General features: G+C 37.6%; 2 protein-coding genes across 3 annotated transcripts in view; one reads left to right on the forward strand and one right to left on the reverse strand.

Moving 5' to 3' along the window:
• GFRAL (GDNF family receptor alpha like) overlaps positions 1 to 8572 on the forward strand; it is a 74322-nt gene extending 65750 nt beyond the window's left edge. For both annotated transcript variants that reach the window (XM_075200605.1, XM_075200606.1), the window contains 2 exons: positions 181 to 262; positions 7697 to 8572. In XM_075200605.1, coding sequence (XP_075056706.1) covers positions 181 to 262; positions 7697 to 7766 — 152 coding nt within the window. In that variant the 3' untranslated portion in view covers positions 7767 to 8572. The remainder of the gene's footprint in view (positions 1 to 180; positions 263 to 7696) is intronic.
• A 10047-nt stretch (positions 8573 to 18619) lies between these two features.
• HMGCLL1 (3-hydroxy-3-methylglutaryl-CoA lyase like 1) overlaps positions 18620 to 27872 on the reverse strand; it is a 97253-nt gene continuing 88000 nt past the window's right edge. Inside the window, exon 10 of the mRNA XM_075200607.1 lies at positions 18620 to 20309. Coding sequence (XP_075056708.1) covers positions 20208 to 20309 — 102 coding nt within the window. The 3' untranslated portion in view covers positions 18620 to 20207. The remainder of the gene's footprint in view (positions 20310 to 27872) is intronic.

Raw genomic sequence — 27872 nt, forward strand, 5'->3', positions numbered from 1 at the left:
ATTGTTTAACATGTCAACATACAAAACAGGAAAAACACAACATTTCAGAAATAAACCAATCTATGCTTATCTAGCACACATGTCAAGCTTTTACTATTATTATAATGAATAAAACCATGGGGCAATAATTTTAAATAATTTAGCTTTTCAAATACTGTTATGTGATACTGTGTCTTTCAGATGCAGTGGTCTATATCATAGCCTACACGTCTGGGATAATACTCATCTCTGGAATTATTCTTTTGACTTTACTTCAAACACGGTAAGTATACAATATTGCATGCTTTGTCATTTATTTAAAAGAGCAGAAAAATGTGAGTGTGCACCCCAAAGGCTTTGCATCTCTTTTATTGCACAGCACATAGAGAGGTACAAGCTCAATTTCCTCTTGTTCATAGTTTCTTTGAGTTGATTTTAAAAGCATTTCTTCAATAAAACATATCAAGATCTTATATTTTGAATGTGTTCTTATCTGTGCTTATTAATCTGCTTTTTCTGTAAAATTCTCCTGGATAGAACCATCATAAAAACTTAAATAAACATACTGCCTCTTGTAAAATATAACTGTTAATCAAGTAGTTCCAAAAACATTGCAGTCACTACATATCACACAATGTATACAGTAAAATATTTCATTCTGCATAAGTTGCAATGGGTTACATTACTCCAATTAGGCACTGACCATATTGCTGACCTGTACAACAATAATAAGATGAAATATATGAAATAAATGAATTGCTCATGGAATATAATGTCCAAAGAAATAAATCGGATGAAGCGGAAAGTTACAATTTTGGTAGACTGATAATGCCAATAAACAATGCAAAAAAATTATGAAGCTGAGATTTTCTGAGAAATGTGAGTATATATTTTTTTATTTCTTTAATAATAAGACACCATGACCTAGGTGAACATCACGATACTCCTAAGTGCATCTCTGGGAAGATGGTAGGATTTTTGTTTTACTTTTTTTGCACACAGTAGATGGAGCAGGAGCCATCTTATTGAAAGTAGTGTATATAAAATTATGGAAGATAAAAGGCTTTTCAAACTTTTGTTAAATATAGGACACTGAAAATTATTCCTTCTAGTTAATAGAAATGTTTAGTGCTACAACATAAAATTTAGTTCTTGCATTTACGTATGAAACCAAAAGATTCACAATTGATATCCCACATTACGTATAGAATACTACAATCGACCCATGTTCAGCGTGGCCCATGCGTCATCTTTGACCAAAATGTGTTCATCCAGAAGTTGAATTCATTGTATTGCGCTAACCCATGCACAATGCCATAGAAATATGCACGTGATGTTATAAAGCAAAAAAAAGCTATACATTATTTCTGCATTTATATATGACCCCATTTGAAAACGCAATGGGGGAATTCAATTCCCCCCGAAGTACCGCCGCGCAAAACTATTACTGTTATTAAAGTAATAGTGTGCGTAATTACCGTTATTACGATAGTTCTAACGCCGGCTTTTTAACGGTAATATCTATAACATGGCGGTACTTCGGGGGAATTGAATTCCCCCCAAGATGTTGCTTGTCTGTCATTGATTTCTGACGTCATTGTTCATTATTATAATTTACATATTATAAGTCTATGGCTTGTTTAAAAGCTGTAGTGAGTACTTTGTATATTAAGGCCTGGCCAACACATAGTTCTCCAGGTGAAACTATAAGTCCCAGCATACGCTGCCAACTATCGGTAGTTTCACAACACCTGAAGAGCCATATGTTGGCCTGGCCTTGTATTTTTTTCCAGCAGGTAATATGTTTTTCTTTCTTTCAAATCATATGTTATATAACAACTATGTAACATTTGTCTTTCAGTTTTAGCATATTTCCCTTTTTATTAGTATATCATCATCATCATCATCCCCATTTATTTATATAGCGCCACTGATTCCGCAGCGCTGTACAGAGAACTCATTCACATCAGTCCCTGCCCCATTGGAGCTAACAGTATAAATTCCCTAACATACACACACAGACAGAGAGAGAGAGAGAGAGAGAGACAGAGACTAGAGTCAATTTTGATAGCAACCTACCAGTATGTTTTTGGAGTGTAGGAGGAAACCGGAGCACCCGGAGGAAACCCACTTTTAAAAGTTATAGAATGGTCCAGAATTAGCACATGGGTACCCATTAAAAGCAAATACAACAACATATGTACTTAAATATATGTTATAAAGTAATGTGGTCCTCTTGCTCAACAGGTAGATTCACTTAAAATACCAATTTACTAAGATCTTGTGTCTAGTGATGATGTATATTACTGGGATATTTCTGTCCTAGCTTTCGTAAACAAGCTTGCCCAACAGGCATATCCATCATTTATTAATTACATTTAATGACATCATAACCTCAATCACTACAGATAATGATAGCAGTATAGTAATTATAAATGCAACATATCAATCTCAAAAGATAAAGCCATCTCATAAGGCAAAGGAGGATTTGTGTAATAGTTACATGAACAATACCTTTAAAGAAATAATGTAAAATATGCCAGAGACTACAACAGCACCCAGTGTAAAAATCCATCTGTGTTCAATTTGCCATGAAAGTTTATAAAACTTGAGACCTCTCAGATTACCATGTACTCTATCAAACCCTACAAGGCAATCTAGTCTGATTTCCCCTATCCTTGAACAGAAATTGTCTCATTTAGAGTCAGGAGCTATAACTTGTATTTTTGCATCTTCACAAAGCCATGTTGTGCTACAGGGGGAGGGGAATTTAAAATGTGTGGACAGATTTAGAGTTGGGAGGAGGACGCTTACACCCTTACCATGCTTCCCCTACACTTGCCCTTCCTTGCCTTCCCCATTCTGGATCTCTAAGCTTAGAGTCAGATAAGTATAAGTATACATACAGACTTATATGTACACTTTGTCTGTACACATGCGCACTAAACACAAGTGCATTTTACACTAAGAAATTGCATTTGCATCCAACTTTACATGAGCCCCTAAATCTCTTTATCTCTCACTAACTAGTTGGTGAGAGATAAAGAGTTAAATAAAACCTGGTATATCATTGGAATGCTTAAAAGGACGGTACAATATGTTTGCAGGGGTATTACTTCATGGATACTTATTACTCTGAGCATACAGAGGGTTCAGACTACACCAGTACTCGTCACTCTGTAGAAGGTGCAAGACAATTCGAGAATATGGGATATTTGACAAAGTCCTGTTATTACCAAGGTCATCAGCATATGGTGGAGTCATATTTCATGATTTCACTGGCAAATAAAATGTCAAAACATAGTCATAGAACTAGAGTTAAGGAATTTGTTCTTAAAGATTAATTTGTACAATTAAAAGATACCAAGCAAACCTTATTTTTAGGAGCCAATTCAAAAGGACCTGGTGTGAGAAGTATAAGAATAGGAAACTTACCAATTCACCAACTGGAACAAATGAGTTGGTGATGACATCTAATGATGAGGAACTTGCAATAACTAATCGCTCATTCTATGAACTTGACATCTACCAGGCATCTGTACTGAAACATGGATTGACATTTTGTCTTAATAAAAATATGAATTCTTTTTTAAGTTATCAAGAATGCACATTTGTTTACTAGGAAATTAATCTTTAAAAATGCTTTCACATAATATTTCTGAAAATGGACTTCCAGATGAAGATTAATCTTTCTGGATTAATGGAACAACAGTTCAGATGGTTGTTTAATAGTCGGACTTGTGGGAGGAGGGAGCAGGATTTTTAGTGAAAATTCAATATTTGAGTTATGAGAGGAAAATAATGTGGCTCTGCAAGTTCATTCTCTTCAACAAACAGCAAGTCAAATATTTTAAGAAAAGTTCTACTACTTATTCAGCTTTTGTCAACTTGCCCTAAGGTGAAATTGGTTTTGTTCTTTGTAAAAAAAAAAAAGCATGATATATGGTTCAAGAATATTGAAAATAAATTCACACATGACAAAAGTCTCTAGGGAGGTAGTGGAATAATTTAGAAATCACTATTAAGATGTCTAACAAGATGTACAGCATTGTGATCATGAAAAATATGCACCATAAAAAGAAGTGTAATAGAATTTTTAGCAATAAAAATGTGGTTTTCTGGGACTGAATTTTCCAAATATTTTTTTAAACAATTGATTTGGTTTAATTAAAGGGGATTATTTCCAAGATGATTAGGGAATACTTTAAGGTGCAGACTAAAATACCCTTTTTTGATGCTGTCCCTAAGATACACAAGTCCACTAAGAACCCACCTGGCACTCTGATACTTTCCAGTCAGAGTTCTCTTACAGATTGGATAAGCCTATACGTAACTTCTTTTGAGGCTCTTGTGGTCCAACTTTTTTCATACCTGAGATATACTTGGTATTATTCAGGGACCCAGAAGTCACCAGAACCTTAGTTTAGATGTAGAAGCCAATTAGTCAAGTATAGTGCATGAAAAATGCATGGATGTGACATACATGGCAAATTGGTTCAACATTCCATTTATATTATGACTGCTGAACTTCATTCTTTTTTCCAATATTACTTTATTCAGCGGCCAGTATTACTTCAAGGTGCAGGCCATAGCTATGAAGGTAAATGTGCCACAGCGCATAGAAACGTTTACCTGGGGGGTTGGGGAGATGGCTGCTTTGGAGGATTCTTTGAATTAACTGCTCCATGTTTTTGATGAAGCTTGTTGTATAGAGAAACATTTATTAAAACCTTACATTAACTCTCACCTTTCATATAACTGAGGTCAGGGCCTGATTAAGGGTTCTGGCCGCCCTAGGCTAATACAGCCGCAGCGCCCCCCCCCCCCCCCCCCTCCTCCAAATATATAGGTGTATAGGAACACTCCTGAATATGAATGTTCAGGTGTATTCTCCAGCATTCAAATTTAGACAGATTGTGCCATTGTCTCTTACCTGTTCTCTCTTGCAACTTTGTTATCCTCTCGCTGGCTTCTGGAAAGTTGGCGTCCTGTTTTGAAAATGCAAAAATGTATTGTAATGCAAACCCTGAATGATTAGGCCCTTTAGTTAAAACAAAACACTCCATTATGGCCAGCTAAAAGTACCCCATTGGACAGGCATATATAAGCAATATCTGAATATTTGTTGTCAATCAAATACAAACCTCTACCAGCCCCATCTCACTAATATTTAGTATTCTAGTGATTGCTGAGACCACCCATGTGACCATCACACAATCATGAGATTCTGCCCTCCAAAGCTGCTCTATTTTTTAAATACCCCCTGCAGCCATTTTCCTTAACCACAACCCCCCCACAGCCATTTTCCTTAACCCCTGCTGCAGCCATTTTCTTTACCTCCCACCCTGCATCCATCCCCCTTGCAGCTATTTTCCTTACCTCCACTCTGCTAGCTAGCTATCCCCCGTCACATCAAAACTCCCCCAGTCACATATATCAGCCCCCCCCTCCTCTGCCCTCCTTCATACATATCAACCTCTCTCCCCCATATAGATTTTCATGGCAGCCCCCCCTCCCACCCTATAGATTTGTATGACAGTCCCTCTATCCCTCCCTATACATATGCATGACAGTCCCCCCTCTCCCTCCCTATAGATATGCAGGGTAGTCCCCCCCCCCTTCCTATAGATATGCAGTGTAGTTCCCCCCCCTCTCTATAGATATGCAGTGTAGTTCCCCCCCTTCCTATAGATATGCAGGGCAGTTTCCCCTCCCTATAGATATGCAGGGCAGTTCTCCCCCTCCCTATAGATATGCAGGGCAGTTCCCCCCCTCCTTATAGATATGCAGGGCAGTTCCCCCCCTCCCTATAGATATGCAGGGCAGTTCCCCCCCTCCCTATAGATATGCAGGGCAGTTCCCCCCCCTCCCTATAGATATGCAGGGCAGTTCCCCCCTCCCTATAGATATGCAGGGCAGTTCCCCCCCCCCTCCCTATAGATATGCAGGGCAGTTCCCCCCCTCCCTATAGATATGCAGGGCAGTTCCCCCCCCTCCCTATAGATATGCAGGGCAGTTCCCCCCCTCCCTATAGATATGCAGGGCAGTTCCCCCCCTCCCTATAGATATGCAGGGCAGTTCCCCCCCCCTCCCTATAGATATGCAGGGCAGTTCCCCCCCCTCCCTATAGATATGCAGGGCAGTTCCCCCCCTCCCTATAGATATGCAGGTCAGTTCCCGCCCTCCCTATAGATATGCGGGGAGTTCCCCCCTTCACTTACCTGTAGTTGTGCCAGCGTCGCTCCTCTCCTCAGATCAGCAGATAGGAAGTGAAGACGTCCTGCTTCCTGTCTGCTGCACAGCAACAGGCAGCCTGGCGATTGGCTGTGTGTAGCTAACCACTGACCACCAATGATTTTGATCGTCGAGCCCTCCACCCCCCCGGCAGCGACCCCCCCCTCCCCCACCCCGAAAAAAAAATGAATGAAGAAAAAAAATATATATATACAAAAAAATAAAAAAAATACCCACAGCGCAGCGCCCCAGGCTGCAGTCTGGTCAGCCTAGTGGTTGATCAGGCCCTGACTGAGGTACAATGTTTGAATTTGAAAGTTAGATGCAACAATCATGTGGCACATACAACCATATTGTTTTGTGGAAGCACACAACAACCAATAATATTTTTCATGCTGGTTATCTCCATTCAGAATCCTTAATTAAGGGCATAGGACAATATCTGCAAACATATAAATTATTCTAGTGTGAATGATTTTGGTTGAAAGCTGGAAATTTGCAAAAGAGGTTGATAAATGGGGAATATAAACAAGACAAAAACATTTGCAGTATGCTTATTTAAGGACAAAGAATAGTAATCAGGATTAACTGATTTTTGTTCTCATAAAACTAAAAGTAGACAGGATCTGATTGCAGTATTATCACCACATATAGCACCTGGGTCATGAGTTCAATTCCCGACTATGGTCTTATCTGTGAGGAGTTTGTATGTTCTCCCCGTGTTTTTGTGGGTTTCCTCCAGGTGCTCCGGTTTCATCCCACACTCCAAAAATATACTGGTAGGTTAATTGGCTGCTAACAAATTGACCCTAGTCTGTGTGTGTGTGTGTGTGTGTGTGTGTGTGTGTGTGTGTTAGGGAATTTAGATTGCAGGCCCCAATGGGGCAGGGACTGATGTGAGTGAGTTCTCTGTACAGCACTGCGGAATTAGTGGCGCTATATAAATAGATGATGATAATGATGATGATCTAAACTCAACTAATAAAATGTCAATGCCAATGTGCAAAATCATTTAAATTCATATTAAATGTTTTACTAATCTCTTGGATTATTTTGCACTATTTTTTCAAATATATTATAGTGGTTGGTATTTACAATGTTTTAAATAAGAATAAGCAAAGTGTCAACAAGGTGCACCATAACTGTTGGGTGAACTACTTGTAGAGGGTTTATAGGCTTAATAATATAGGTTTTAATAATATAAATTGAATCACTTTAGAGCACCCATTTCTACTATGAACACATTTATATATGTTTTTCTGCTAATGTTCAATCTGAAACTTAGGGATATTCTATGTATAATGGGTCCAGAGTGTTATCTATTGAAATATATGTATTATCTCTGTCTGATATTAATACTTTTTCCTTGTATTCCATTGTTTATAGTAGTTTGATGTTTTACTGATACTTTACAAAATATATTCTGTATTATCTATTAACATTTTGTATGTATGTGCTCTGACAGTTTTTTCTTTTTTTTCAGAGTCTGTAGATCACAGCAAAAAAGTGTTGTTCCAAGAGGAAATGCTTCTGAAAGCTTAATGAATTCCTAGTCATTATGATATGATATGTAGAGTATGATATTGCTGTAATACATACAATATGTCTTAAATTTAAGGAAATGTTTTAGAATGTGAGTTTGTAGTTTAGGATAGTTCTGTGCTTTCATACTAAAATAGGTATGTCTAATAAATGTAGTGTTCCACTGTGGTGCATTTTATTCCCGTGACAGTCCCAGAACCTCCCTGCAAAGTTTTACTTATTTTTCCAAATTTAAACTGTTAACTTGCCAAAATTAACGGGAAAAGTTGGAATAAGTCCCTAGGACTATATTACCTTGTTTAGGACCCAAAAGGAAGTATCCAAGTGATTGTATGGCCTTAGCAAACTTCAGGTCACATGGGAATCCCTGTTTTAATGTAGGTATTGTATGAAAACCATTAATGAATTTTAATAGGAGCATTTGGAGGGGTAGCTAGTCCATAGCTTTGGGGAAACCCAGTTTCTTTCCTATTGAATCCCAAAGATGAAAATACGTCCTTAGAGGAAGGGGCTTGCTGTAGATTCCTATGTTATTGTTGTTTATTAAAAAATACATAGATTGAGGCATACAGCATAGATTAAACACTTGGGGTGAGGAGTGTACTATGTGTTCTACTGAAGGAAAATGTTCAAAAGACAATATTTAAGTGATAATTATCTTGTAATTGACTTTATTTCTGATTATGTGTTTTTGTTATGGTTTAAATATGTTTCGGCAAATTGTTTTGTATATTACAATATAAAATCATGTAGTAAACATGTTACCTATAACTAGAAGGTAACATAAATAATCTATATTGCACACATTATTTTAATATATGCCAAATAAAATGATTGAATTTACCAATTTCTCAGCTGTTCGTTACTGTATTCATAAAACAAATTATGAGGCATACATTTTCTAGTTTGTTAAATAGACTTTAGAATTGAGCATTTTAAAACAAGTTGGATTAATGAACTCTGTTTTATGTTGAGCAGAGTAAAATACACCATTGATTTATTTACAAGATGTTTATTTACTCTCATGTGATGTGATCAGCATTTTCAATATTGTAATTATTGTTTTTTAAATGGGTGCAACACCCCCCTATCCCTACAACCTTGAACAATTAAGCTTAATTTGAGCAGGATGGATTTATCTATAATCCTGATAACCATACAGTGGAATTTTTAGTGTGGGGATGATTGATTTAGGTACTGGGAAACACTGTAGGCACCTATAATTCACAAGCAATCCCAGCATTGAAAAGCACAAGCACCCAACTTCCCAGGTACCCAAGGCCAGGTTAACTCTTTGAGATTCTCAGAACTGACTACTGTGTCACTCTTATAGTGAACTTATAGAGGACACTGTCAGAGAGTTTGAAACGTTTTTATGACCGTATATAGGGGCATCACATATGACTTTTACTGTCAGTTCAAGACAAAGCAATCAGGGTTGACTAGCATGGTTTCTCAGAACCCATAACAAAGGTGTCACATATACATTATAACCAGACACTGGATTGACTATATAACTAGGCCAAGTAATCAGAACCCTGAGTAAGGTGTAAATAAGACAGCTATCTTTAAGTCCTCTTCATTTTTCTAGACTGCCACCTTTTCTATGTTTTATTTATTTCATCTGCAAGATTATATTGACATAGATAGCCTTTTGGTAGTCATGATGACATTAAAACACCCTAACAAATTAATGAATAATTGAAATAACATTTAATTAAATAATGATGTCTTAGCACAGTTAACAGATTACTGACTACTATTACCAACTACTATCAAAAGATATGGTTTCCCTTGCTTGTCTGGATGTCAACCACAGATCGTTTGGATTTTTCAACCAGTAAGAACCTGCTATTCCAGGGTCAGAATGCCTATTATAAGATAAAGGTCTTCAGTATAGAACTCTAAAAGGTCATGCATTCATCATGTCAACAATCATAGGTGTATAGTGGGAGAAGTATCCAGTGGTGAACACTTTCTTTGGGGTCAATCTAAAATTGAGGCCTCTCTTCATGTTTTCGTTTTCAATATGAGACTTACTTTTTGTGACATTCTTGCAATGTATCCATATAAGCCGTTACAAAATGCCTCTTTGTTATGTTGAAGACATATTTTCTGGTATAACAAGAAGAGCAAGAGCTTTATCAGTCCTTGCTTGCAAATATTCGTGCACAAACTTACTTAAAGACAAAGTTGTTGCTTCCAGTGTTCTTATCAAAAGTACCCTTTGTTTCATTTACAGAAAAGCATTGTTTTGCTCTCATTATGCTCTTGTCCTCAAACAGATCAAAATGTGAGATTATCTCCTCTGGAAGTGGTCAGACTGTTTAAAATTCTATGTTGATGCCACCTATTTATTTAGAAGAACAAACTGTTTGTCGCATGTAATGGGTCAACAGACTTCCAAGTCCACTATCAGAAGATACATTGCATAGACTACCAAGGCAGCATACTCCATCCAGGGCAAGATAGTTCCTTAGGGGCTAAAGACTCATTCCGTAAGAGGCATAGTGACCTTATAGACAACAGATCCAGGTATTCCTGCCTGAGGGACTGATGTAGAGTTGGTCATACACCAGTTTGTGTACTGGATCTTGTGTGAAATCTCTCTACGCATGTCCAGAAAATGGACTCATGCATATGCATCTATGCAGACATGCGTTGTTCTGGCAATTAAACCTGCCTCTACCTGGAGAGGCTGGTTGGAAAGGGGCACTTTAACATTGGTTGTGTATAGTGTACAGTTATGTGCATGCAAATGCAGCTCATGCAGACCTGCTGAAATATGCATATACAATGGTTAGAAAGTTTATGAACCCTTTTGAAGTTTCTGAATTTCTACAAAAATGTGACCTTAAATGTGTTCAAATCTGCACCTAAGCCATAAAAATAGAAAAAAGAAAAGTCAAATGACAAAGAAAAGGATTTATTGTTTCAGTAAAATTGCTTAAAATGATGCATTCAGTAACTGATGAGACCCACTTCAGTAGCAATGACTTCAATCAAACGTTTACAGTAATTGTTGATTAGTCCCACACATCGTCTTTGAGGAATTTACGGAACTGCTTCAACTTCAGGGTGTTGCTGGGCTTTCTTGCATGAACATCTGTCAGGACTCTGAAATGAATATTTCCCCTGCAGTACCTCTGTCTTACCAGAGGTGCTGCTCTTGGATTTTTGAGAGAATTTGCACCTCACTTTCACAAGTAAACCTCTTTCCCTGATCATCACCTGCACCTGTCCCACTGCTTTTTATACCATCCCCAAAACATTGATCATTGTTTGTCATTAATTGTTGTTGTCTTTATCCTGTGTTTTGGACTGTCTGCTTCCAGTATTTGTTCTCATGCATCCCTGACTCTACCTGCTATCACTGTTCCTCCCAGCCTCAGTTCTCAGCATTTGCCTGTATCTAGTATCATCTGCATTGTAAGTGTCCTTTGTTCCTGAATTACCTTTTGTCCAGTATCAGTTCAAAGAATGTTCCTTTCTACCCAGTCACACCCAGATTGTGTTTCTTATATTATACATTAACTGGCCAGTGTTTTATTTTGTTTTATCTGGACTGAGTTTTTTCATGTCCTGACTTTCTGGAATCTTGTTTTGGTTTGCCTGTGCGACCTCAGATCACCTCAATGTTTTGCAACAAGTGTTTTTCCTACTATAAGTAAAACTATACTAGTTTAGACTCATCCGTCCACAGAACTTTCTTCCAGTAGTCTTCCTGCTCATCCATGTGGCCATTAGCAAACTTTAAATGACAGCTGGAAAGTAGTGGCTTCCTCCTAGCTATCCTCCCATGCACACTGTTCTTGTTCAGTGTTTGCCAGATGGTGAACTCATGAACACATACATTATCCAGTGCAAGAGGAACCTGCAGATCTTTTGATGATACCTTGGGTTCTTTGTAATCTACCATAATATTATATGTCTTACCCTTGGAGTGTTTTTTGTTGGAAAACCACTCCTGGGGAGAGTAACAAAGGTATTGAATTTTCTCCATTTGTACACTATCTGCAAGACAGTAGATTGGAGAAGCCCAAAGTCTTTAGAAATCATTTTATAACTGTTTGCAGCCTGATGAGCATCAACAACTCTTTTTTTCTGAGGTCCTCAGAAATCTCCACTCAAATTCCCACTTGATTGTCATCCCACTGATTATCATTCCTAACTCCAAATATACCTTAACTGAACAGATAATCCTTCAAGGTCACATAGATTTCCTGACAAAGAAATGTAATGTTGGATCATTTTCATCATTACATGACTGAAAAAAATATATCAGTTTGTGTGTTATTTGATTTATTGGGTTGACTTTATCTATTTTTAGACATTCTTTCTAGCACCACAGTACGCCTGTTAGGAGGCATATATTTTGAACCTGATATAGGGTAGGTGCAAATACTTGCTGCTGATGACTTGTCATGCTCATATGCTGCTAATGAGGAGGTAAACGTATATCGTGATGTGTATGGCTCAGCATACATTATTTTTCTGTGGTCATTCTATAAGAGTAGTTTACTCCTATTTTGCATTAGCTCCAGCTCTTCATTCAATTTCACTTTAAATTATAGGAGCTCATTTGCACTCAAACATACGAAAAATGACACTTGAAACAAACTTACTTACATGTATCTGTTGAGTCAGATGCATCTCAAGCTGCATAAAGGCAAAAAATCAATTTGCACCAGACATAACAAGTGTGTGTACTTATGCCCCACAATAGCGTAAAGATATGGCCTGACAGTGTTATTAGTAAATGTTAAAGTCACATTACCCTATTTGTACACACTGGAATAATGTAATGAAGTGTTATATATGCAGAGGAAAATAGTATCTTGGCAGCTAGTCTATTAGTTCAAAGTGTGCATTAGTTACAAATGTATTACGATTGATATAGCATAATTTGGAGTTATACTGGAGTTAAAAAGGAGGTAAACAGAAGGAGAACACTCTACCATATATCACTGCTACAAGAGGGCAAAAGTTTTCATATCTTTCACCAAAAAGCACCTGCTTTGTACACTCCTTACTGACCTGTTGGCATGGATTAAATCACTGCTGAATTGCTAACCTAACTCATGTACATGTTGTTCTGTTTACTGTTTTAATGTATAATCACTGCATAATTATGTTAGGAGCTATGGAATTTGTGCCTCTATACAAATAAATGGTGATTACTATTATGATAATGATGACGATTACAAGTATTAAACATGTATTTTCATTATAAAATGTAATTAAATACAAACACATGGAAATCTGCTTTTCCACAGTTGTCCAAATGGAAATATCAATTACGTAATGGGAATAGATGGACAGGACTTGATATAATATAGCCAATCACTAATGATTTAAGTACTATCAGCTGGACAGATCAATGTGCAATTAGCCAATCAGAAGCAGATAGCGATACTGATAGTCATTATCATCATTGTGTATCATTACAGCGGCCCTCCAGTACCTGTATGTGATACACCTCTTGAAAAGCATGTCTATTCAATACGTTCATGTCTAATTGTGTCAAAACTATGTAAACACATCAGGGGCTGGCTGGTCTGGGGGACAGTGGGGAATCTGCCCACTGGGCCAGTCCCTTAGAGGATCACTTTGGGCTGGGTCACTGGGCCATCTGCATTTGTTTTCCTTTAAAATGTTCCTAATAGGCTGCTGAGATGTGTCTCCCCCGCAGTCTAAAATTTGTCAACCAGCCCCTAGAGCACACCTTTACTATCCTCAGCCTATACTTGCCCACTCTGCCGCTTCAGGTGACAAAAGACGATTGTACACAAAAAAAAATAATTATATGGACATATGCATATGCTTTCTTCTGCGTTATTTGATAGCTAGCCTATAATTTTGAAGAGGGCTTCATCACTTGTTTATCCATTGGGGTGGGAGAAGACACACCTGTTAGTTTATGCTGACTTTGGATGGACAGGAAAATGTACTTCTTGTAAGTATGGAATTAATAATCCCCATCAATCCATCAATAGTACAGCTAGTCCATTAGTATTGCAGAAAAAATGATATTTAAATGTTGCTTTTTAACCAAATGTTATCACAAAAGACAATATGATTTGTAAATATGTTTTTTTTAATTTCTCTCCATTTATTATAGCAATGCATTGAACATGAATAGTAAATAAATAATGTATAACAATAAATGTATCTTTTGTCAAAGTAATACAATAAATATATTAAACTTTGAATTTCAAAACCTATAAAACTATAAGTTTTTTATGTGTGGAGAAGGGTCAGGAAAAAGTGCGGGCAGTGGAGGAGAAGAGGGGACAAAATGACAAGGGGTTTTTGAAGTCTGGTAGGGTGTAGCTTACATGTGCCAACAAAGGTTTAACGGGGATAGGAGAATTATTGCATTGGATCCATGGTTATGCATACTTTAATGGAGGGTATGTGTTTTTTTACCAGTGCAATCTCATATTTAGTTATATCACATGTGTGCAAAATAAGCCTATTCAGGGATTTGCTAAGAGGTTTCAACGGTCTCTTTAGTAAAATCACTAAGGGGATTTCAGGGAATATGTATGTCAGTAATTTGTTCAATCAGATTGAAAGTATTGGTCCAAAATTGGTGGATTAAAGGGCACTTCCACCAAATATGGAGAAAAGTACCTATCGCTCCACAGTTTCTCCAACATAAGAATCAAGACTGAGGGAAGATATTATGAACTTTCCTAGAGTATATATTGTATGTATTCTCCCGGATGGTTATATTAATGGAAACTTCTGCCATTCTCTGTCTAATAATGGACCATTCCTCATCACCCCAGGATGCTCTCAGATCCCTTTCCCTTAACACTTCATGCAGTTTGTGAGATTTAAAGTCTGAGGCTAATACAGAATGATGTAAAATATAAATTGCTCACTTCTAGCCTACAAAATATATACATTGGCACTCAAGTTTTGTTAGATGTCAAAGTCTAATCAAATGAGTTTGTGACTTTATAAAATGAAGAATTTTTAAATATTTAAGTTGCTGTGAATGTGTGATCAGAAGATTTTCATGCTTCTCAGCAAAGGAATTCAGAACAAATTCCATAAAATATGTAAGAAACAGATAATTCCATTTCTGGATCATGGCTGTGCAAACTTAGTTTTGTAACCTAATGGGAAATCTTCAAATTGCTGTAAAAGGAAGAGCGATAGTCCCCTAGATTGCAATGACCATAAATTCTGTCCTAAAATGTAAATTGAATGGTGGGCAATGCATAGACCGGGGCAGGTCTTGGGTTTGAAAATTTGGCAATCATCTTGTAGAAGGACATGTCCAATATCCACCCACTTTAGATGTTTACAATACCAGGATATTACATGATATAGTTCAACAGACTAAACATGTGTTGAGGTCTAGCCCCCACCCCCTTTGTAATTGATTGTGCTAGCTCCTCCTCCCACCACAGACAAGTCAGTTTTAATGTGATTGTAAAAAGTCTGATGCTGCATGGGAATGCAATGTGAGTGTCTGAAACAATAATAATTGTGGTAAAATATTAATTTTAATTGCAGTTATTCTTTCAAACCAAGCAATATATTGTGTGCCCCATTTAGTCAAATTTTGAGAATTTTAGTGTTGGAGTAGAATTTGCTTGAAATAATTGGGCATAATCTTTGGTTATAGCTAATCCTAGGTATTGAATCACTAAGATACAGCATAAAAAAGTAACATGTAATTCTAAACCATTTTGTACATGATGGGGGTTATTGAACAGAAGGACTTCCGATTTAGAATTGTTTATCTTTTAACCTGAGATCATACTATATTGGCCTAGTTCTACAAATAAATCTAATTGTATTCTTTTCACCTCTTGATTTTTGCCCTCAATATATAGGGCAAAAATGAGAGATGTTAAAGTGCACCCTTGTCTAGTGCTATTACTTGAACTGGTCCTAACTCAGACCATTTGTTATTACTACAGATAAGGTTTTAAAATATAAAGCTTGGGTAACTTTTAATAATTCTCTACAAATACCATATTCTATAAATGTAGAAAAACCTAATAGGCCTTGATATACTGTCAAATGCTTTCTCTGCATCAAACGCTAAATTGACAGAGAAGAATTTAATTTTATTGATATCATGAATGAGATTTATTGTTCTTCTAGTATTATCGGACGCTTGCCTTGTGGGGACAAAACTCACTTGGTTCAAGCCAATTAAACTGGTCAGAACAGTATTAAGTCTAGAATTTGGGCAAATGACTTTCAAGAAAAATAGAGGTCATTAATGAGAACAATTTGTGAATATGAATTTTAATTATAAATGGGTGGACATCTACTTTAGTTAAAGACACCCGGTGATGTCAATGTTCCTGCTATCTTGTGAAAAAAACAGTACTGAATCTCTACAGTATTATAATACAATTCTTAATTCCTAACCTGCTTTGGTTTCTTGAACAATAAATATTTCAAGATCATTTCAATTCCCTGTTATTGCGCATGATACTGCTTCATATATGAAAATGAGATACATTGTTAGCTTCATATAAATCAACAGCGCAGTAAAAAAAAGCCACTAGTGAAATATAAAAATATTAAATTTATATGTATATTTATTTACATATATTTCATTTTTATCCTTTTTTCCATTTCTGCACCTGAAATTCATTGTTTTCAATTCTTTTTGTGTAATATTTTTGCTCCTGTGAAATTAGTTATTATTGCTGTACACCATAAGTAACAAAAAAATTGTGCTTGAATCTCACTGTTACCCCTAAATAATGTATGGTTTGTTCCAAAAAAAAACAATAAAAACACCTGTAATTGTTAAAAAAAAACAATTTTAAAACCTGATACAATTGTTTGCTAGGAATACCTGCTGCCATTATTGCTTTTTGGGGATAAGAGTTGCATGTGATACCTGTTCTGCGGAAAACACAAGTGCAAACCGCATGCCGAAAGGCATATAAAAATGATGCATTTGATATGTGGTTTACATGCGTTATACTTGTGGTTGATACATACTGAAAGTGTTTGTGTAACTTTTTGCATTCATTTCAATGGGGTTTCCAGTGTGTAGAAAAACCCATAGCCAACACCAACGTCTGAGTTATTTGTTTATTAAGTCTAAAAACATTCCCATTATATTATAATAATGGAATTTTTTTTATAATAAAGTGGCGAAGAAAGATTTCAGGAGTGTTTTATTCTATGAACCTTCATTTGAATTTGATTTTGCTATTGACCTACATGTCCCAGCATGCAATAATGGGCATAGACTGTGCATGTTGGAAGATGTAGTTCCATAACAGCTGGCAGCAGTTCTTCAATATGCAAAAAAAAAAAAAGGCCGCCAAAACTGAGGGGCGCTTCCCCCGTCTACCAACCAAGCTTGTCTGCCGGCACAAAAAAAGAATAGGAAAAAAACAGCAGCGCCCTCCGCCCCCTCCCCTGTGCTCCCTTCTCACTGACAGTGATCACGTCATCAGGTCCCGATACTGTCACGGAGGAGCCACACACCAAGCCAAGAAGAGAAGAAAAGAAGACTAAAGAAAAGAAGACAGAAGAAAAGAAGAGAAGGTAAAAAGATCATAGAAAGGTAAGTATATAATGGAGGGGATGGCAAGGTTGAAAAAGGAGTGGGGGCAGCAATGTTGATGAGAGGGGGGGGCAGCGTGCGATGGAGGAGATGGGGCAGCGTGTGATAAGGGTGCACCGTGTGATGAAAGAAGGGGCACCGTGTGATGGAGGGGGACCAAGCAAACTCATTTTCCAGAAATGTAAAATCTTATTACAAAGAATATATATCATTCAATTCATGTTTTCTGTTTAATGTATTTATTTGTATTACTCTCTTTATTAAAGTGCATTATATGATTTTGTATTAAAAGAAAAAGCATTATTGAATGAACAAATAATTTATAAAAGAGGAGGGCGCAAATTTATTTTTTGCAGGGGGTCGCCCGACATGCTAGCACCGGTCCAGCAAAAATAGCTGGGGAATCAGTACTGCTCAGCAATCCCTGCAGTTTTTGCACAATGTACATAGAGCAGATAATTACATTGCATTGAATGAAACATCAGGCACAACAAATAGAACTTTGGGTGAGAAAAAGTGCAGAATTTTGTGGAAAGTTCCCCTTATTGCGCCTGATTGAATAAACTCCTTTGTGTGGTAAATGCATTAAAATACATTTATTAAATGTAGCTATTATTGCTTGAATATTGCAATTACAAAGTAATAAGTTAAAGCCTTACAGGTATCTCAGATTGCTTTATATGCCGAAGCAAGCTTTTTTTTTCTTATTTAATGGCCTCATAGATTAAAATGCACTTTGGAGCATTTTTAGCTGTTGTAAAACAAAATTTTGTTTGAACTGAGAAACATTGTGGTGTAGTAATGGCCTAATGGACAGAAAACCTGCGTTTCTATAGTGACCAGGTAGAGGTGAGTCACAATAAAATCATTTCAAATAACAGCACACTGTAAGTGCTGGTATAAAAGAGGAATCAGATGCACACAATAAGCTTTCAAATGGACTCATTTTCTACTATGTCAATAAGAAAGCAGTGAACAGGAGTGACATCTCCTAATGTCATTTACTCAGCTAAACTTCCTGATTATACCAGCGCTCTGTAACATTGCACAAATGCAGTCTCTTCTTATTTGAATGTTTTTCAGAACTAATGAAAGTTCTGCACCGTTTGTTTCAAATATGTAAAAAACAGCTACATTAAAATGTGATTTTGTGATACTAATTAGAGTGAAATTAGAGAAACACAATGTTCAATCATGTCCCATTTTACTCTTTAAAATATTTTTTTTTTGTTTTTCACAACCTTAAAATTTTTTGCTGATTAGCTATAACCAGAATAAAATCAATGACAACATATTTAGTTGCTATATATGTTTTATTTGAATATGTTTGGTAAACATTTTAAATAACAGAAGGACTGTTGTAAAAAGTAACTATTGCCACATTGCAACTCAAACATGTATACATTTATAAGGAAATAAGTTATGAGCAAATAAGTTATTATAAATTGAAAAACCATATAGTTGCTAGTGGAAAGGCAGCTATATTTCTCTGAATTATCTACTGGTCATTACACATTGAAATTGCATTACACGCCAGTGACCCCACAGGTAAAATGCAATCATGTTTGACATGTGGTGGTTGATGAATACTTGCAAAATGCATTCACTCGTAGTTAATACAAGTATATGGAGCAGGCAGCATCTGCAAACTTGTGATACAACTCAAACACTCCCAACCGCAAGTGCAAATGCTAGAGGGCAACCAATGGGTTCCATCCCATACCCATTTACATGTTTTTACTGTTGTAAACAGTAATAAAAACATGTTCACTAGTGGGTAAGGGTCCTACTGATGTTCTAGGACTAAATACCCAAACAAAGTTAAAGTTCAAATATATCAATCTAAGCAAATTTAGTACAAATGTGTGACACATATGGTAACAATACTAAAATTGTATTTATAGTAACACGTATAAGCAAGCATTCATACTGTACTTAAGTATGCACAATTATATTGTATAATACAAAGATACCTAGTATATGTATTTTACTTAAATCCTCATGCTGTTTTAATACCCTGAAACAAAGGTATGCATTTTAGTTGTTTACATTTTTTTCAGATTATTCTTATTTTTTCAAACAGTGGAGACCCAGATAACAAGGGAAAGACTCCAAAGGGTTACCTCTATTGCCAGCAATAAATGATACAGCATAACCTGGAGCTAATAAAGCACTTGGCACATTGTTTTACCCACTGACTAGCTATTTGTTCATGTTCTATCTGACAAATATAAGCTTCTGTGGGTGACATACATACTTACTGGTAACACGTCATCAACAAAAGGCTAGTTGGGTCATTCAGTAGCATTACCCACTTGATAATGCCTATTGCTTAACACCAAAACTACCTGTACTCATGACAGAAGCGCTATTTGTGCAATATAAAGTTGTATTTATAATAAGCACACAATAATATACCTAGAGTGGAACTGTTTGGTTAGTGTAAGGTATTAAGGACATGATCATAGTAGTATTATAGCTGGTGGAAAGGCTGGCCTTGAAGAAAGCACAGAAGCTGGGTGAGAGTGTAGACTTATCAGTGGAGTTGCTCCTTCAGTTTTCTCTGACATTCTTTTTTGGCCTCCACCACTCATCTCTGCCTTCCCATAGTGCAGCTGCTCCTTATCCCCTTCCAGACTTTCAACCAGTCCATGACGCCTTTCTTGGCAGACTAAAAACATACTATAGAGGTATTAGGACAATACAGGTATTGTCCTAATATGTGCAATAATCTTGCTGTCTATATACATATGAAACACAATGTGATTGGAGAGCATTAAAGTGCATATTATTTTAAATATGCAAAACCTATAGCAGTCTTTTCATTTAATTTATATAATTACATATGATATAATACAACTTTAAATTTAGTTAAGCAGGCACAATAAACACTTTATGGAGAAAATGTTGCTAGTGCAACTTTTGAATTTGTCTTCTTATTTAAGGCAGTGCAAATAAAATGTCCAGCTTCCATGACATTGTAAAGATTGACCCCCTGTGGAAAATAAAATACAAAAAAAATTTGGTTATTTCAGCCGCACAGCAATATTACATTAATGCATTTTTTTTTAATCTAATATTAAAATTCTGTACAATATTTAAATTAATACTGCAGAATACATTATATAAAAAACCTATGAAAACTGTACAAAAATAGCTAACTAACTAACTAACTAACTGTTATTCAACGAAAATTCATGATATCCTTGAGTAAAGCAAGGTGATGGAAGCCTTAATCCCCATTACAGAAGAGGGATTGTCTTCAGTAATAAACTCCTTAAAACATACAACTTGCAGCCTTGACCCCATTTCTTGAAATGTGTGTCTTTTATTATTTACTTATTCAATCCTCTAACATCATATAACTAGTTACATACACAAAATGCAAAACATTTTAGACATTTAGAAAAGAATATCATAAACTTTTCACTATACATGATAAATAAGATGGATAATATGAAAATTTAGTTTGATTAATATACTTTAGTTTCCTGAATCTGTATGAGAGGAACCTCAAATGATTACTCTACGCTGTTTGGGACACTGCTCCTTCCGCTATTTCCACTCTTTAACGCTAATCCCTGGAAGTGTGCTCAGGGGTACATCATGCAAGGCTCTCATGGGCTGTGCATTGAAATGAATTATCCGCATAGTATCTGACATTCTTGAAACCTAATTCTCAAGGATCCCCCTCTTGAATCTTTCTCGACCTTCAACTACCTCTCAATTTCTCTGCTCTCATTTGCTTACAAATTCTTGAATGACTCATCTTCAACCAATTTCTCTTTTCACGCTTTCTTCTTGACCCTCTTCAGTTTGGCTTCCACCTTCTTCACTTTACTGGAACTGCACTTGCTAAAGTGACCAATGACCTACTTTTAGCCCAGTGAATGGGCCACTTCCCCTGTCTCATTCTCATTGTACTCTATACTGCCTTCAGCACGGTTTATCACTCTCTTTTTCTTGACATCCTTCACTCCCTTGGCTTTGACGTCCCTGTCTTCTCTTGCATTGCTTCCTACCTCTCAGGTCATTCCTTCAGTGTCTCTACTTCTGACTCTTGGGGGTAAATGTATTAACCTCCGGATTGTTGAACTCTCGCGAGTTCGCCGTCTTCAGCACTTAAATTTAAATCGGCGCTGCCTTGTAAAGGGAAACTTCCCTTTACAAGGCAGCGCCGCTATAAATTTAGGCGCTGAAGACGGCGAACTCGCGGGAGTTCAACAATCCGAAGGTTAATACATTTACCCCCTGCTCTCCTCTTCTTTCTCTCTCTATAGGGCTCTCATCAAGTCTCTGTTCTTGGCTTTTGCTCTTGTCTCTCTATACCTCCTTGCTCGACAAACTCATATGCTTCTTAGGTATCACCCACTTTTCTATGTCAAACTTAACATGTCCAAATCTCAGCTCACTAGCTTACCCCCTGCTAATGTCACTACCTCTCCCCACATCTCCCTCACAGTTGACAACATCGCTTTCTCCCTTGCTGTCCACTGACTTGATGTCATCCTCAACTCCATTTTCAGCTTCACTATACAAATTCAGTCCCTCTTGCAGTATTGTTGCCTCCTCTTTCTATGCAACACTGCCAAAATACGATCCTTCCTTACACAGGAAGTAAACGAAACCCCGATCTACATGCTCATTATTTACTGCCTTGACTACTGTAACCTCACCCTCACTGGCCTTCCCCCTCACTATTCTTTCCCCTCTACAAACCATCACTAATGCTGCAGTTAGACTAATATTACTCTCCTGGCGCTCCACATCTGCTGCCTCACTTTGTCACTATCTTCCCATTCCCTCCAGAAGACAGTTTTAATGGTTCACTCTCATTTACAAAGCCATCTCCAATTCTGCCTCCTCCTTACATCTCTGACAACACAAAATACACCTTAGTTTCACCACTCCACTGCTTCTCTGATCTTCAACTTTCTTCCCCTTTCATAGCCACAGCCTACTCCTGACTTCAAGACTTTACCCGCACTAGTCCCCTCCTTGCCTTGCCCCAAAAAATCCTTCAAAACCCATCTCTTTATCCATGAATAACCCACCGTCCTCCTAGATCCTCATGTCTTCTCCTACTGCCGCCACATGTGTCCCATTTGCTTCTATTTCTTTCCCTATTTCATTTAGAATGTAAGCTCTCAAGGCAGGTTACTCCCTGCCCTATGTCTCATGTTGTCCACTTTCCGTATACCTTGTGCATCCCTGATGTCATGTGTTGTGCAGATTGTTTTGCTGCTTATTTATTCACACATGCAATTCATACCGGCATCTGTCCTAGCTCTATTTGTTTGCACATGACTATCCATGTATTTGTTATTACACTTAACTGTATTCATCTATCTGTTATTCTGTCTCTTGCATTCCCCTATATAACACTTATAATGATTGTCCAATTTTACTGGTTTTGTGGCACCCTATATGTAAATGTTCATGATGATGACCACTCCTAAATTAGTACTAAAACTGTTAGCTGGCTTTAACCTCATTAATGCATAAGGACAAATTCTCACATCAACTATAAACTAATGAACTATGACCTAACCCAGGTTCTATGACTCTCTGTTCTCACCCTCTTCACATTGTTTCCCTATTCCTCCCTGCTAGCTGTCAGCTGTTTAATAAAATTTTATATTTATCAAATTCATACAACTTGGTATAGCACATGATTTCCATTAACATTTGGGAATCTTATCTAAAAAAGTTTCTTTTGTGTCCTGGACACTAGTAAATTCTATGGAAAAAGTTAGCTATTAAACATCTATATACAACCGTTGCTGTTTTTTGTCCTTCACATATATTTTACTGGCTAACACTGAACTGTACTCTACTTTATACTTTCTATAATCCTTAACTTATCTCTCGCTCTGGCGTGTTGCCTGAACCTTTCATGTTACCAGCTTCATGAGGATATTTCCCTGGATCCAGCAACTTTTGTTATTTGTGTTACTTCCCAATGCCCAATGAAAACTTTTCAACTAGTGTCACAAATATTTCACTGACATCTAAATCCATATAAATTTTCCATAGATTTTCAGCCTTTTGCCAGTATTTTACATGATTGATCACTTTCTCTCTACTAACAGGTTCTGAATTTACGTTACATATGAGGCATGTACTGTCTCAGTTCTCTTCAAATCTCTCTGATACTTTATATTTTTATAGCTTTTGTATCTCTTTTGACAATTTATTTTTGACTGTTTAAATCAGAAGTTCAAACAATTAATCAACTGCCTTCATAGAATACTTTGTATCTGGTAGAAAAGGATGGCTCTGTGATACCTGAAGCTTGAGATGAACAAAATCAAGCTCTTGATCTCCCCCCACCCGTGACTCTGAAGTTCTAACAGATAGTGAGACAACCTTTCCTCTATTGAGTCAGTTTCCTAAGCTCACTATCTAGGTGCCTTAGTTGATTTGTTTCTCACATTCAAACCATCTCAAAATAAAGTTGCTTTATCCTCTCAAAACATTGCTAAAATGTTGTCTTTTTCTGACACTCATCCACTAAACCAGTGGTTCCCAAACTTTTGCAGTTCGCGGCACCCTTAGAGTCGCCATAATTTTTTCAAGGCACCCCTCCAAAATAATTACCGAGCAGTCCCCTTTTATAAGTAGTTGGGTCAAAAAAACGTATTAAGTATTTAGGTCAGGACAGAAATACTTATTTAGTTGTATGCAAAAATATTACAAATAAATCCAAGGGATAAGAATATTTTTATATATTTTTTTCAATTATATTTCTGTCAAAGAATAATTTACACCTAACTCACACTGAGCCCTTCATCCACACACTGTGCCCTCGTTCATCTCCACCACTCACTCTGTGCCCTCCTTCATCTCCACCCCTCACTCTGTGCCCTCCTTCATCTCCACCTCTCACTCTGTGCCCTCCTTCATCTCCACCTCTCACTCTGTGCCCTCCTTCATCTCCACCTCTCACTCTGTGCCCTCCTTCATCTCCACCTCTCACTCTGTGCCCTCCTTCATCTCCACCCCTCACTCTGTGCCCTCCTTCATCTCCACCTCTCACTCTGTGCTCTCCTTCATCTTCACCCCTCACTCTGTGCCCTCCTTCATCTCCACCTCTCACTCTGTGCCCTCCTTCATCTCCACCCCTCACTCTGTGCCCTCCTTCATCTCCACCTCTCACTCTGTGCTCTCCTTCATCTCCACCCCTCACTCTGTGCCCTCCTTCATCTCCACCTCTCACTCTGTGCTCTCCTTCATCTCCACCCCTCACTCTGTGCCCTCCTTCATCTCCACCCCTCACTCTGTGCCCTCCTTCATCTCCACCTCTCACTCTGTGCCCTCCTTCATCTCCACCTCTCACTCTGTGCCCTCCTTCATCTCCACCCCTCACTCTGTGCCCTCCTTCATCTCTACCCCACACTCTGTGCCCTCCTTCATCTCCACCTCTCACTCTGTGCTCTCCTTCATCTCCACCCCTCACTCTGTGCCCTCCTTCATCTCCACCTCTCACTCTGTGCTCTCCTTTATCTCCACCTCTCACTCTGTGCCTTCCTTCATCTCCAGTCATCACACTCTGTGCCCGCCATCATCTCCAGTCATCACACTCTGCCCCTGTCATCTACTGTCATCACACTCTGTACCCGCCATCATCTCCAGTCATCACATTCTGTACCCGCCATCATCTCCAGTCATCACACTCTGTACCCGCCATCATCTCCAGTCATCACACTCTGTACCCGCCATCATCTCCAGTCATCGCACTCTGTACCCGCCATCATCTCCAGTCATCACACTCTGTACCCGCCATCATCTCCAGTCATCACACTCTGTACCCGCCATCATCTCCAGTCATCACACTCTGTACCCGCCATCATCTCCAGTCATCACACTCTGCCCCTGCCATCTTCTGTCATCACACTCTGCCCCTGTCATCTACTGTCATCACACTCTGCCCCTGCCATCTACTGTCATCACACTCTGCCCCTGTCATCACACTCTGCCCCTGCCATCTACTGTCATCACACTCTGCCCCTGTCATCTACTGTCATCACACTCTGCCCCTGCCATCTTCTGTCATCACACTCTGCCCCTGTCATCTACTGTCATCACACTCTGCCCCTGTCATCTACTGTCATCACACTCTGCCCCTGTCATCTACTGTCATCACACTCTGCCCCCCCCCCCGTGTCCCACGGCCAGGTAGCGAAAAAAATAATAAAAATAAAAATACTTACCAATCTGGAGGCACCCGGGACCCAGCATCCTCCTCCCTCCTGCTTGTCACAGACTGTCGGGTTGTGATGATGTCATCACGCCCGACGTTCAATGAGAAGTGAGGAGGGAGGATGCTGGGTCCCGGGGGCCTCCAGATTGGTAAGTATTTTTTTTTTCGCTACCTGCCCGCGGCACCCCTGTCACAGCGCCGCGGCACCCCTGGGAGCCGCGGCGCACAGTTTGGGAACCGCTGCACTAAACTATTAATGCGAGCCAATGTTTGATTACTGTGATCTTCTCTTGTTCCTAACTTTCTTCTTCTCATATTGAACCACACAATCATCCAAAATTCTACTACTACAATGATTATTTATTGTCCTTATTCTTTTGTATCTGCTTTTCAAAACTCTACCAAAAACTCTAATTAGTTTCTGTTAATCTTAGAACAAGATACAAAAAAATTGTTTAGATGGATCTCTGGTTTCTGTCAAACAGGGTATACACTAAATATCAGAATACACATAAAAGTGTATATATTATTAATCCACACAATAATGAAAATTCTAAAGAAAGTCCGCCTCTACGAAAAGGATTAAACATATAAAGCAGGATAAATTCAGAATAATCTAAAAAAAATTCATAAATAGTCTTATATCAATCATCCTCCTGTCGTCCCCCCATAATTCTTCTTCTTATAATTCTTCTTATTTCCAGATATTCACTCAAAAAAGGGAATAGAGAAAATAACGCCAGATATAGGTGAATTACATTTTTATAAAGTTTATTACCAAACAAATCTAAAAACATGTATATGGAATCCAAAAACATGAAAGAATGGACAAACAGACCCTTTATTGAAGCTGAGTCTCGTCTGCGTGTTGATGTAAGCACATTATCATGGGGTGACCACAGGAGGCTGTTTGAATTAAGACTGAATTTTTTGAGATTATTCTGCTATATATATATGTAATCCTTTTTGTAATCCTTTTTGTAGAAGTGGACTTTCTATAGGACTATCATTATAGTGTTGATTAAGGATATATATACTTTTTATGTGTATTCTAATGTTTAGTTTATACCCTGTTTTGACAGCACCTTGAGCGCCATCTAAACAAGCTATTTTGTGTTTGACTAATATAGCGGTTTGATGATATTCAGTTCAGTAAGGCTGCTGTGGTTGCTGAAGCGCCCTTGGACTATAAATCTTTTTAAGATACACAAAATGTTCCTTATACAAAGATCTTCAGTAATCTGCACTTCCCTACATTTGTGCACACAAGTCTAAGGGCTGCGCGTTTGAAAAAGTGGGGATGTTGCCTATAGCAACCAATCAGATTCTAGCTTTCATTTATTTAGTACCTTCTACAAAATGAAAGCTAGAATCTGATTGGTTGCTATAGGCAACATCCCCACTTTTTCAAACCCGCAGCTTAGTAAATCTAGCCCTAAGTATACATTTGGGTGCATTTTCTCTCCACATATCTTTTTTGTCACAATTAAGCAGGAAAGTTGGCATATGAGAGTTTCTGTTGGATCTTTACAGCAGATGATAGCATCAAATCTTGAAAGGCCTAGTTATGTACTGTTAAAAGTTCTGAGAACAAAATATAATTTTTCTATAAACTTCCACTGGAAGGCTGTCTGGGTTATCAGTAGGATGCAACATAATTGTGTTAAGTATCTTCACAATGAATATGTCTGCCTCCAAATGTTACCAGATTAGGTGACATCATGGAAATAAGTATGTTTTTAATTTAATAAGGTCTAAATTCAGAGGGAGATTTGGCAGTGTAAATATCAGCATAACATGATACAAAATGAGCAACTGAATCTTACACTTGAAGCATAAACCTTGTGCCTATATTGAATACATTGTAGTGGAGTATAAACAGTGAGAAAATCCAGAACGGGGTCCAACAGATACTTTGTAAAAATAAAACCAAATTAGGTAACCAAATTAGAGCATCAAGATATTTTTATGCACAAGTTAGGTATTAAACATGGTAGTAGATTGAATATGGATTTTGGTCATTAGGGGCCTGATTCATTAAGGATCTTAACTTAAGAAACTTCTTATTTAAGTCTCCTGGACAAAACCATGTTACATTGCAAGGGGTGCAAATTAGTATTATGTTTTGCACATAAGTTAAATACTGACTGTTTTTTCATGTAACATACAAATATCAACTTTAAGTTTCAGTGTACAAATAAGCTATTAAATATTTGTGTGCTACATGAAAAAACAGTCATTATTTAACTTATGTGCAAAACAGAAAACTCATTTGCACCCCTTGCATTGTAACACGGTTTTGTCCAGGAGACTTAAATAAGAAGTTTCTTAAGTTAATATCTTTAATGAATCAGG

The sequence above is a fragment of the Mixophyes fleayi genome, chromosome 3 (assembly GCF_038048845.1).
Source record: "Mixophyes fleayi isolate aMixFle1 chromosome 3, aMixFle1.hap1, whole genome shotgun sequence".
NCBI lineage: Eukaryota > Metazoa > Chordata > Amphibia > Anura > Limnodynastidae > Mixophyes > Mixophyes fleayi.